General features: G+C 44.8%; 2 protein-coding genes across 2 annotated transcripts; both read right to left on the bottom strand.

Moving 5' to 3' along the window:
* Positions 1-49: 49 nt before the first annotated feature.
* Positions 50-2736, bottom strand: trim35-13 (tripartite motif containing 35-13). Its single transcript, XM_023821911.2, has 6 exons — positions 2267-2736; positions 1768-1863; positions 1437-1667; positions 904-926; positions 698-816; positions 50-620 (listed from the first exon to the last, which is right to left on the bottom strand). Exons 1-6 carry the CDS (start codon positions 2675-2677, stop codon positions 70-72), a joined length of 1431 nt encoding a protein of 476 aa, XP_023677679.1. The 5' UTR covers positions 2678-2736; the 3' UTR covers positions 50-69.
* Positions 2737-6670: 3934 nt separating this feature from the next.
* LOC111849219 (uncharacterized) lies at positions 6671-11530 on the bottom strand. Its single transcript, XM_023821919.1, has 4 exons — positions 11099-11530; positions 10659-10786; positions 9701-9809; positions 6671-7510 (listed from the first exon to the last, which is right to left on the bottom strand). Exons 1-4 carry the CDS (start codon positions 11394-11396, stop codon positions 6867-6869), a joined length of 1179 nt encoding a protein of 392 aa, XP_023677687.1. The 5' UTR covers positions 11397-11530; the 3' UTR covers positions 6671-6866.
* Positions 11531-12878: the final 1348 nt, after the last annotated feature.

Raw genomic sequence — 12878 nt, 5'->3', positions numbered from 1 at the left:
AAAACCACCAACCGCTGTTGTTATGTTGATGAAGAGAACTCGAGACCAACACCATCCATTGTAGATTTATTAATAAGATCTGTGGTGTTCTGGAACAACAGATAGCCTAGAGGGCAGGATCCTCAGTGGGTGGAGCTTACAGGCTGTGCAAAAGTACGGGACCACCCTAGAGGCCGTGATGTCTGTGAAGGTGAAGAGGGCCGTCCTCTCCCGGTCCTTATAGAAAGACACTTTTCCGCGGTCCATGTCCAGTTGGACACGGATGACCTGAGGCCCCTGGGTCACATCGAGAGGCGTCCACGGGGCGGAGCAGGCCTTGTACTCGCCATTGCGCAGCCGTATGCTCCAGAAGCCCTCAGCCGGCGTCAGTACATGCTTGCCCTTCCTGTTGATGGAGTCCTTGGCCACTCCAATAACCCAGTAGGTGTTATCGCGCACCTCCACCTCCCAGCTGTGCCGGCCGGAGCCGAAGCTCTCGGAGCCCAGCATCTCGGCGCTGATGTCAAAGCGCTCGGGGTTGTCAGGCAGCCGGAACTGCTCTGTGCAGCACTGCACCCTGCACAGGTCCTCCGAGACCAGGAAGCAGTTGGCGGCAGTGTTGGGGTCTATGACCACCGGGGCTGGAAGGCGAAGCCATAAGATCCGTCACACAAATAGCATGTCATACACACGCTCACTTAATTCCAGAAGTACTCACTGTAATGGACGATCTCCATCATCTTCTCCCACACGTTGTACTTCAAGGAGCCCAGGTGTCTGGCCACATCAAATAGAGCCCCTGAAGGCAGCTCTGGTTCTGGAAATGAACCCCAGGTTCTGTAATGATATAGGAACGTCACTACTGATGTGGCTTTGGATCAAAATCGGCAACAATAATGAGCAAATAACTCCGGACTCAGCTACCTCTTCATGATGTTTTCGTAGTTCTGCAAGAAAAAACAAGGACTTTAGTCGTATTCATCTAGCCATGCACAATTTTCTATTCTGCTTATCTAACATTCATGGTGGGAGCAGGTCAGGTATATCAAACCAGATCTCCCTGTCCACAGATACGAATCATGGTGGTTTTTTCACATGGTTTCAAATATGAGATATGAAATATGATATTTCTCAGGTCAGGTCATTGGTTTCCTCCCAATGGAAAATAGCCAGTTTGAAGGGAAGATGAACTACTGAAATACTCATGATTCATTATTTTCTACATTATTTATTATTCATTTACTATATATACATATATAAACAGAAGAACTTGTGTACAGAATGGGCTCCTCCAGCACTTGTTTATGGCCCTTTCTGTTAGGTCAAGTTTAGAATAGTCTTTTTACCAGCCACTGTGAGTCAAGATTGTCAAGGTACAACTTCCATAGCATGACCTAGCGGTGGAGAACACCTGACCAACATGGCGATGAGCAAGTACTACAGCAGGACTGTCTTACCCGCAGGAAAAGGATGTCTTTGGCTTCCATTTCTTGTTCTATAGATCGGACAGTGTCTGACAGGGATGAAATTTCCAGTGTCAGATCTTCAATCTTCTCCCGGATCATCACACTCTTGAGTTCCTCCTCTTTTTTCAGCAGCTCCAGTCGAGTCATCTCTTCATCTCGCAGAAACTGGTGAAGTTCCTCAAAATGCTCCTTTATCTGCCTCTCCGTGTTCTGAGCCTGATGCTGCAAAAAAGGGACGACATGGAGATCAGTCATCCACAACTCAGCCTCGACCTCTTCTTGACCAAGCTTTAACATGCTTGCTAGGAACTACTAAAAATACCTTCATGTGCTCCTCAGATTCCTCGCAGGTGCTCTTGGCCGTTTTGAAGGAACTCAGCTTTTCCTTCAGAGGCTTCAGTGCATTCTTGAGTTCCGCCTGCCATCAAATAGTTACTCATCAGAGTCTGGTTTCAGTCCCCCCCCCCTTGCTGGTCATTACTGTGGGTAACATAATCAGCCTTACTGAGAAGATATAAATATCTCCATGCGACTGAGTCGCAGACTTGTGTCAAGCATGGAGCTGCTTCTTAAAAGACTTCCTCTGCCAATGGACAACTCAAGAAAGACAACTAACAATGTCCTTGATTTAGTACAAGGCTAATCCATTTTATTTCCATGAAACTCTTCGATCTAAAGACTATAAATAACTAAAGAAGTCCCATTGGTGAATTGAATGAGTGGAGAGGAGAAAAGGGGTAGTCTTGTGTGATCTTTCCAGCCTTTGAGACCTTGGAGCAGTCGGTTGGAAGACCATGAACACAGGGAGGTTCCGGACCCACCTTACAGTCCTGCAAGGCTTCAGCCACGGGGTACAGCCTGTGCCCTCGGTGGGCCCCGGAGACTCGGCACTCTCCACAGACAGGCCGGAGCTCCTCCAGGCAGAAAAATTCCAGCGCCTCGCCATGTTCGGAGCACGCCGTCGGGTCCGAGCGTGCCCTCTCCCGCCGTAGGGCCTCGCACGCTCTCTGCAGAGTGGCGCTGACGGGCAGGCGTTCCAAGGAGGAACGCCGGAAGCACAGCGGGCAGTCGCGGCCACCACTACCGATGCCACCTTCGCTCCAGTGGTGCTCCAGGCAAGCCCGGCAGAAGTGGTGCCGGCAGGAGAGAGCCACCGGGTCCCGGAAGATGTCCCCGCACATGGGGCAGGACAGGTCCTCCAGCTCCTCCTGCAACGAGACCCTGGATGCCATTCCTGCTCCGAGGGCTGGAAAGCCAACCTTGTGGCAGTGCACCCCAGCCACAGGCTAGATAAAGTTACGCTGCGTGTCCCCTCCCCTTGGGGAGTCACCAGTGCATAGAGGGTGCAGAAAACGTCAATATTCATTCCTCTCTAGCGAAGAGCCTCACGATGGAAGGAAAAAAAAAAAAAAAAAACGTGTGTGTATATATATCTCTCTTCCTTGACGACATGGTGCAAGGGAAGATTGGAAGCTCAGTAAGTGGCTTATCTGTGAGGTTCCAGACACGTGGAGGTTCGGCAAAGTGGGGACATTGCAAGAGCTCAAAGGACAGGCTTGAAGTGAAAACTCAACAAGGCAGCACTCAGAGTGACGACTTCATTGTCTTCGCCCAGATTCTTGACTAGGTTTTATGGGCCGCTGGTAATGTATATGGTGATTTTTCCCCTGTACAGTACAAAGTGTGAAACTATTTTTTTCAATCAAGGTTATAGTGTATGGTGCTAAAGTGGGGTGACACAGCGGTTCATGTTATTGCCTTGCAGCTGTGGGACTCGGGTTCGAGCCTCTGCCCTGGCATTGTGGGGTTTTCTCCAGTTTCCCACCACAGTCCAAAATCATGCTGAGATGAATTGAGGTTGTGTGTGTGTGTGTGTGTGTGTGTGTGTGTGTGTGTGTGTGTGTGTGTGTGTGTGTGTGTGTGTGTGTGTGTGTGTGTGTGTGTGTGTGTGTGTGTGTGTGTGTGAATGGTGTGTGAATTTCCTCAGTAATGGGTTGGTTTCCCATCCTGGGTTGTTTCTAGCCTTTTGTCCAAAGGCTCCAGACTTCAAAAACCCTGCATAGGACAAGCTAAAACGATTTATGTATGGATGTTACACGAGTTGACTGAAATAAAACTGGTGTATGATCTTGAAAACAGAATATGTTCACATTTTCCTAGACTACTGATGAATTTAAATATATACTATTTCAGGATGGCATGGCTGCTGAATAGGTACCAGTGCTGATACATTTTGTGTCTGTGTGTGTGTGTGTGTGTGTGTGTGTGTGTCTGTGTCTGGAGCCCATATGTTCTCCCTCTATCATGTGGGTTTCCACTGGATACTCTCCTGCACTCCAAAGATGCGCAGTGAATATAAATACAACCATTTCAAACAATATTATTGTCACTGCCCATATGCTTTCATGTGCCCTTTATGTTGGCATGGATGCAGGAGAGGGCACAGTCCTCTCAGTAGCACATTGCTACCGTCCAAATGACATTTCATTCCTGTCCAATCTCCTCCCAGCTGTTCTGTGATAATTGTTTGTCTCTGTGCCCTGGCGAAGTAACATTATACAAGTGTTTAAGATTAATTTTAATCAAATCGCACAGCCGCTCCCCAAAAAGTTCCAGCATTTCAAAAAAAAAATTCATCGTTTCTCGCATAATGTCGCACTTAATAGTTACATGACATCTGGTGGTACTGCTCCATTTCGAACATATCCGTAAGTTTTCAGAAAATGTCCATAAATATGGATGAAACAAACGCGGAGTACAGACACAGAAGGGCTCCATCCGTATCCTTAAGCTCAAATGAGTCTTAAAATGCCCATAGTGTGGCTGAGCGTGAAACTGACTGAAACACACTAGGAGTTATGGATGCTTGCAGCAGGTAAACTAAAAGCAAAATCTCTCCCAGCCCATCCTACAGTTCCACACCCTCGTCCGTAATGGGGAAACTGTGTGTTGTGTCATTAAAAAAAATAAAAAATAACTAACGCCATGATGACGCGATTTTCTTATTAATTTTTTTATTAAACAGAGGCCCAAGGCCCAAAGAGCCATCTCCTGAACAATCTATAAAACAGTCATGACTAATTTATTTAAAAAAACAAAAAAAAACAAAAACAAACTTGGTTTCTACCCAATTCAGTCTAAACGTCCCAGCTGCTGCGCAGTAGATGTTCAGGAAAGACAGGAAGCCAAGACTCTCCAGATAGGCTCAGGTAAAGAGCCAGGAAACCGCAGCACAAATCCGGCAAACAGCCGGCTGCCTTGCAGACCTGGCCAATGAACATTACGGACAGTGAAACGACGGGAAGCAGTCCAAAGCCAGCTCGGTGCCTCTGGAAGGTAACACCGTGACAAATTACCTACACGAGGTGCGCTTTGAAATCAGCATTAATTAGCGCAGAGTGTTTCCCGTGCATTAGGAGCAGATTCCTTGATATCCCCATATAAAGCTGCCGTGAGAGGTGGATAGATGGGCGCATTTGCAAAACAGTACATATAGACAGGATCTGTTGCTAAGTCAGTAAATGGAAACCTTGAAAAAAACATCACACTGACATGAATGAAACCAGTATAAAATCAAATGTAAAAACTACCCAGCAAGTTTTTATTAGATATAACAGCTGGATATTAACAAAATATGCGTGCGTGATCTGAATCTGAGCATTTTCAGGCAGACGCCCCCCTATGGCAGTACAGTGCTATGACATGTGAGTACACCACAGGAGACCAGGGCCCGTATTCCTAAGCATTTTACTTTAGTACTAAGAATCAAACAAAAAGTATTTAACTATGAGTGTTTTTTTAAAACCTATTAACGAAGAGCAACTTTTAGTTAGGAAAAGAGCCGACTCCTAAGCTAAGAGAGACTCCGTCGCTATGGCTGACGTCAGTTCTTATGCACGAGCTTGCCTGCAATAACCACGGGGATTGGCTGATGAGAGGCCAGTACGTGCTGGTGAAAATGTACGCGAAACATCCCACGAACACAAATACAGTGCAAACCACTTATAGTGATCGTGGTTACGGGAATCAACTGCTTATATGGATCAAAAACCTTGGGATAGAATCATTAGTTTACAAATACTGTTTAAATAATTCGCTTATAGTAGTCCACTGCCAAACTGCCAAAACCGAGCCAATGAGACACGGCGGCGAAACTACATTAAGGTCAATTTTAGGTACAGTGCTGTATTTTAGCATATTTGAATTATACATAGTTCAGCGTTTTAAACATCTGTACTGTATTTGAACGAGTCAGTAAAATTCAGTACGTAGCGACACTGTCCGTTTTATTACTTTTGTAGGAAAGAGATAGGTACATTGGGTTTTGCATTTTGAGGTAAAGATGGTGACATTCTAAAGATCTGGGGAAATCTGGTGGCCCAGGTATCTGAGACATTAACCTTTTGTCTTTATGGACATCCTGACCACTGGGTAGGGTCCCAAAGTAAATGTGAATGCTAATCTCATGATAATGTGAAGGTCTGAGTGATACTGTTAGGCTGATTAGATTAGCACCTATGCATTTGAAAGGCACTGCTATGCTGATGAGATCAGGGCTGGGGAAATTCTAGGCTGATTCCTGGACTATACTATGCTTTGTTTAGATTGTCTCCACCTTTGTGTATCCCTCCCCCCTTGAAAAGTATAAACTCTCCAGAGCTGAGTTCTAGTCAGACTCGGATGACTACTACGACGCACGACGAGTTCTCAATAAAGAGTAACTTCTGCTTGAAAGATATCCCAACGTCTCCTGGTCTCTGCTTCGACGAAGGAAAAAGTTTCCCACACTTTATACTAATGTAATAAATATACAGATGTCAATTAGATAGTAAACCGCCAGAGACGTAAAGAAAAAAAAAAATCGGCTATAATGATCACTATAAGCAGTGTATATGTATATGTTTGGGTTGTTTCTGTTTGATGATGCTATTGCGTCCCTCACAAGCTCCACAACAATCGTTATTCCCTCCCGACTGAGGCGGTATCCTTTAAGTAAGTCAGCGTTCGTTTAACGCTTCCAAGACACATGCTGCGTTTGTGAAACGGTCCTAGTGACTTAGGAGTCCTCTCGACGACTTTGTCATTCTCCAGGACCGTTGGAGCTTCTCCTAAATCGGCAAGGTAGCAGCTACTTTTAGCCTTAAGATGCTTTGTGAACGTGGGCCTTGCTTTACGTGTTAAAAACACATAATGCCTCAAGTCACTCACCATTGACACAGGGGCTGTCAAATGCACGCTCTGTAATTAACAAAGTACATCACACATACAGTAATAAACCTTTACACTTAAACTGAGATATTCACAAGATTAACAGTATTTGATTTGTTGTACAAAACAGGTATTTACAAGATTAACATATTATTTTCTCATACAAAAGTGTTGGGGTACATTGTTTAATACGTTGATATTTTATTCGGTTATTTACACCAAGTCCACATGTTTCCAGCTGCTATCCACACACTGGTGCACGTTCAGGCCATGTTTGTATGCGTAGCTCTTCCCGCACTCTGCGCAGCTGTAGGGCTTCTCGCCGGTGTGGCTGCGCAGATGCGAGTTCAGCGAGCTCTTCTGCGAGAAGCTCTTCCCGCACTCTGCGCAGCTGTAGGGCTTCTCGCCGGTGTGCGTGCGCTGATGCAGCGTCAGGTACGCCTTCTGGGCAAAGCTCTTGCCGCACACCGTGCAGCTGAACGGCTTCTCCCCCGAGTGGCGGCGCTGGTGTATCTTCAGGTAGCTGAGATAGGCGAAGCTCTTCCCGCAGATTGAGCAGATGAAATACCTCCCCTCGATGGCAGAGTTGCCGGGTTTGGCAATGCTCACGTTCGTGCCGAAGCTCCCATAGCCAAGGAAATGTCCGCCGGAGACATCGGCATCCAGGTCGGGTTCCTCGCCGATGCCTGAGGCCACAGTCTCCATGTCCTGCTCGCCGCGACCGACTGCAGCGACGGGCTCAAGGACCTCGTGCTCGGGAGGATCCAGAAGCAAGGTCCCCGCATCACACAGCTCCTCACTGATGCCGTCCTCGGTATGAGACACCTCTGCAGAACTGTCACCAAACTCATCCTGTCCTGTTTGGGAACATCAGGACATATCAGGCACTGACAGACAGGGCTACACCAATGGTGAAGTCACTCCAGGTGATCTGTACCTTGCCCGAGCACGTTTGACCCCCAAAGTCCAGTTCTTTTGACGGGTGTGATTGCTCCATTAGAGATCACACTAGACTCGTATCGTGCCTGAGTTCAACTGAACCGTGCTCAGATCTACCTCGTCAAGGGGGCCTGGGTACAGTTCAGTTGGATTTTGGCACAGTTCGCTTACCGTGCCCGAGCATGGAACACAGACATTACTGGCCATTGGACAAACATGGTAGCAAAGGGATCACTTTGGTCTACAGCAGAGGTACAGTGTCCGCTGGAAATTTGGGCTGTAACAACTGGATTCAACACACAAAACTTGGTAAAATATTTTCTTATATGTGTAACATGACTAAATGAAAATCGTTTTGCTGCAGACTCAATAAATCTATAACAGGACCGACTCGAAATGAGCCATAAAATAAGGACTTTAATCATGGAATCGATTTGTGCTGTGCGATACTGCTTTTCTTCCTTGTTTTCTTCAACACAAAAATTCTCACAGTGATAACGAAAGTGTGCTCGGGCCTGGAATGTTAGACGCATTGTGAGCACAGATGAGTGGGGGAGTAGGGAGGGGGGGGTAATCTTGCTCGGGCACGATCTCAGGCAAACGGGCCAAGTGTGCGTATAGCCTAAGACATGGCTGAGGCTCTGAAACTCCTCCAAACCAAAGCTATGCCATGATTTTTGTACACTTTTTATATTTATATTGTATTGTATTACTTGGTTTTGATGATGTTAGTAATGTGTTAGCACCATAGGGGGACCAAGGGAATCAGTATTTCAACACACTGTGTACTTGCACATGGACGTATTTACAGTAAAGAATTGTTGAGTCTTGATCCACACTCATCCCCCCCCCCCCCCCCCGCCAGTGCCTGGACACCCTTTTTCTCTCCCCCCCACAAGTACAGCACAATCTCCTGTCATGAACTACATAATTAAGGTATTAATATTATTCATTTTACAGATTATGCTTGCCGAATAAACGCAAAGGTGAATAGTGGTGGGGAAAATCCTTCAAAGACCGTTTGACTAAGGCAACAAAAATAAAATTTAAAAAAAAGGGGTTGGTTTGCACTTTTCCCACATTTTTGCTACAGACGTGCTTCAGAGTCACCTCCCACTGTGCCTTGGTGTACACCTGTGACGAGATCCTGGGCAGTTGCCATGGCAGCCACCCTGTGGTCAGGGGGCCGCCACATTCCTGCACTAGTGATATGCTTATTATGGCGGTTGAGGTTGGGGCTTTCACACGAACAGACATAACCGATGTGCTTTTTAAAATAGACACTGCGGTGAATTAGAATATTATCATCAGAGCAAAAGGGGCGAATAGAACAAAAGAAACCCCTTATTTTGTATTTTCCTTTACGCACGGTCTTGTTTCCACTTGAGGTGAGCTGCATTCTGTTTTTACTTCAGATAAAAAGCTGAATTTTATTTTATTTTAGAAATAGAAAGTCACCCCATTCAGGGTGTACCTAGCCTTGTGCCGTGTGGTACCTGGGATTGGCTCGAGCCCCAACCCCCACCCACCCCATGACCAGGATGGAGATAGAAGATGGATGGATGGATGGAACATGGTTGCAACTTCATTTAAACCAGGTCAGGCAGTGTTAAAAGTGAAAGTTACACCTCACGTCTTGCTTTCCAATCTGTTATTCCTGTTTTGGGAGATGTCCATGCTGATCACTACTGCATACTCATTCCCAGCATGAGAGCTACAGCAACCTGAACCCAGCAATCCAGGCCCCAAGGCAGGCATCCAAAGGCAGAATGCTCACATTCCCGAAAGCTCACCACAGCATGGCTTGGGCATGGGGCAGGAGAGCCTCTTCAGGGAGCCCCAGAAGGACAAGAAAAATCCATCCATCCACTATCTCACATTTATCTACATTTTATACATTTAAACATCTTCAGAGGTGGAAAGTTCAGGTCCAAAAAGTAAAAATCCAGACCAAAATTTTGTTTCAACCAACCAGCTGAGTACTCTGTGACTGTGACTCTATTTACTCAAATGGTTGATTGACACAAAATCTTGGCCTGGATTTCTCTTTCTGGACCTGCAATGATCACAGAACATTTTTGCAGACCAAAAAACGGGAGCCCACTTACTCTCTTGTGTGATGCTCGGGCCTCCCTTGGATTCAGTAACCCAATGTTTTTTTTCCACGGAAGCATCCGCGACTTCAGGAATCACAGGCTTGTCTGCCATTCCTGCAAACTATAGAAGAGGAACGATTCAGACATAACCGAATGGGCCAGAGTCATGCCAAGTCCATTCAAATGTCAAATGCCGGATGTTTATTTTTTAAATGTTCCTGCCACAGAGAGACCACAATCCACAAACACGCACTTCAACTCTAAAAAGTAAATATATTTTACCACCATCAAACCTGTTTCACCCTTAAGAAGTCTTAAAATCATTCATTAGTGGCATGTAAAATTAGTTGCTTTTTATGCCCGAGATGTTATTAAATAATTATGCAAATTTACAAAACTGGACACAGCTAAATACATTTTGCGAGACAGCACCTCAGTATAAGGCAGAACACAGTTGGTGACAGTTTTAACCTTCCTCCTGTTTTAGCTTTCTGTTGCTATCTCTTATGCTAAACAGGTTGGTGCCGACCCGTGTCTTAAATCAGCCATAAAATACCCTCAAAACAATTATTTGTCATCCAATTTGTTCTTACCTTTTGGTTACCTTGTTAGGCTTATCCATGAAAAGATTTGTTTTAATATTTTTGGTGTGGCTTTCTGGACCTTTCTTTTGACAGCATACCTCTCGTTTTCAATGAAAAAAATTATGGAAAAATAAACCTCAAGAGAATTATATAAATAAACTGAATTGGTCTTATCTTGCCTTACATGTATGGGCATGCCTTGCCTACTGAAAAAAAATGTTTAGTGATTTTTTAATTATTATTTTGTCTAAATAGAGGTTCCTGACAAAGTCACAAGCCTTGATGCAGTACACAAGTTTTTGTGGTGCTTTTATGCATTGTAAACTTACAAACGGGTCTAAAACGATAACACAATAGCAAGGTTAAGGAAAAAATCACCAACGGACCTTGCTCTTCGTGTAACCAGCTTGCAAAGCGTCCTCATCTTCTGCAGCTGACGGCTCTCCATCGCTCCACAGGCTGAAGCACCACTCCTTCCCAAAGACACCCTCTATGGTGGGACAGCGCTCCTTCCCTGAAACAAGTCGGTAAACTCTGCAAAACGCTCACAATAACGCGATCGCTAATTAATAAATGCAACAACAAAAGCAAAACACCGAGCAGCAACATTTTGTGTTGCATGCCAATAATTGTTATGGTTATAAGCATAATAGATGCTGTTAACTCCTGTATCTCCTGGACGGTTTATGTACATGTTAACAAAAGACCATTAAAGGTCATGACAGCTGCGCTCCGAGGTTGGGATTAGAAGACATCTGATGATGAGCTGCAAACAGTTTTCATTAAGTTTTGACAAAGGCGCTGCCTGTATAAGTAACGTCAGTACCCTTTTCCAATGCTCCGGTTTCGTCGCCGGTTTGCACTCCGACGGAGCACCGGCCGAGGGAGCAGCCGTTGGTCCTGCCCATCACCCGCTGCTGGGCGATCTTCAGCTCCGTCTCCATGAGGCGCAGTTTCCTCCTCAGCTCCTCATTCTCCGTCTGACTCTGGCGCATCTCTAACCGCAGCACAGCGGATCCCTCATCCACAAGTTTGATAATCTCTGCCACGGCCGCTTTGGATAACACCCCCATGATCGAGGAGAGCTGTGCCTGAAAAGAAAGGCAGTTCAACATTTTTATCATAAAATTGCCAATTACTTTTTTTCTAACTATATGCCGATTATTTTCTGCTTATATTAACTGTTATATGACTTCTACTATCTGGCCACTAGTAGCTGAGCGCGCCTCGGTTATTTTCGGAAGTGAGGCAGAGGGTGCTGATGGGATGCTTTACCGTAAACCCTAGGGAATAGCCGCACTTAATTTTGACGAAACGGATTTACTTGTTAATATCCCGCTTTTTCAGTCCGTCGGAGACGTAACGTTGTGTTCACGGGACATTGATACGCAGTGTGATATTTGATATTCTTATATATTTGAATTATAAATATTATATATTTGAATTGATATTCTGCACTAGTGCATTGCAAATGAGTAGGTTCAGTCTGCAGACATTTTCATCATATGGGAGGTTACAGCTATTCTGTTCTGGATCGGTTTTTGACTGGATAATAGGCTTTTGCAAATAAAGCGGTTACGTCATATCTGCAAGCGCGAAATACGGCTCACTCGCTTCCAGTTGGAGGAACTTATGAGTGCAAGAAAGGATGAAGTTGTGTCTGGAAGGAAATCCCAGACATTTTTCAAAAGGAATTGCATTTGCAATTGCGTTTTCCATATGTGGACGCATAAAGTGTGACATAATTCAAATGCAATTTGCATTACCGTTTGCTTTTGAAAAATGTCCGGGATTTCCCTCCATAGTAGTGTTTCAGAAGCTAGAAAAACAATACAATGAACACTAAATTGTTTCCTAAGTGCCCAACATCTTCAAAATATAACAGTTTTAATTCTCCACGCACACCTAAAAACTCCACACACATGGAACCTTGGCGGTTCCAGAGGTGTGAAGTAACGACGGTAACCACTGCACCACCAACTCTATGTGCAGTAGCAAAAACATAAAACCAGCAATAAATAATTAAAACAGGAAGATTTCTTTTAATTAAAATATGTATGCTAACAGTTCATATAGTTTGTCACATTTTACAATACATTTATTAATGCGCACATATTTATTTGCTGCAACATGTCACGATGTGTTCATTTCCACAAATTTATTTATTTAATAAAGTTAGAATAATCGCTCCATGGGCTCATCTCGTGAACACGGTAAACAGGTAAACACGTGCAACAACAAATGGGATGTGGCCACATGCAACACAAATCTGAACATTGAACAGCTGAGCTCTGACAAATGACCATGTAGTACTGCCCCATTTTTACGCTATGTGGTTTGTCGTGCTTCTTAATGGATCTGAAGCAAAAGTCCCGTACAGCAACCTCTCCTGTTGCCGTGATTCTGTTTGACACTAAGAATAGCAAACATAGATTAACATAATATGTACTTAAGCACATATAGAACACATATTAAGTTAGACATTCTCCGCTAGAATAACTGGGGATGTTCATAGATACTTCATTAGAACATGCATACCATAGGCTATATCACTGTCCGGGAGTAATGTTTATTAGCCTAAGATGTAGCTAACGCCAGCCACAAAA

The sequence above is a fragment of the Paramormyrops kingsleyae genome, chromosome 22 (assembly GCF_048594095.1).
Source record: "Paramormyrops kingsleyae isolate MSU_618 chromosome 22, PKINGS_0.4, whole genome shotgun sequence".
Taxonomy (NCBI): domain Eukaryota; kingdom Metazoa; phylum Chordata; class Actinopteri; order Osteoglossiformes; family Mormyridae; genus Paramormyrops; species Paramormyrops kingsleyae.
Note: the sequence above shows the minus strand (reverse complement) of the source record. Positions and strands in the feature narration are given on the sequence as shown.

What these genes read in the sequence shown, in the direction of transcription:
- trim35-13 (XM_023821911.2), bottom strand. Translation starts at nt 2,677, where the DNA reads ATGGCATCCAGGGTCTCGTTGCAGGAGGAGCTGGAGGACCTGTCCTGC. An exon ending in AAGCCTTGCAGGACTGTAAG is followed by an intron (nt 1,864 to 2,266) that starts GTGGGTCCGGAA and finishes ATTTGATGGCAG; the next exon opens with GCGGAACTCAAGAATGCACT. An exon ending in TACGAAAACATCATGAAGAG is followed by an intron (nt 817 to 903) that starts GTAGCTGAGTCC and finishes ATATCATTACAG; the next exon opens with AACCTGGGGTTCATTTCCAG.
- LOC111849219 (XM_023821919.1), bottom strand. Translation starts at nt 11,396, where the DNA reads ATGATAAAAATGTTGAACTGCCTTTCTTTTCAGGCACAGCTCTCCTCG. An exon ending in AACCGGAGCATTGGAAAAGG is followed by an intron (nt 10,787 to 11,098) that starts GTACTGACGTTA and finishes GACTTGTTTCAG; the next exon opens with GGAAGGAGCGCTGTCCCACC. An exon ending in CCCGAGCATCACACAAGAGA is followed by an intron (nt 7,511 to 9,700) that starts GTAAGTGGGCTC and finishes GTTCCCAAACAG; the next exon opens with GACAGGATGAGTTTGGTGAC.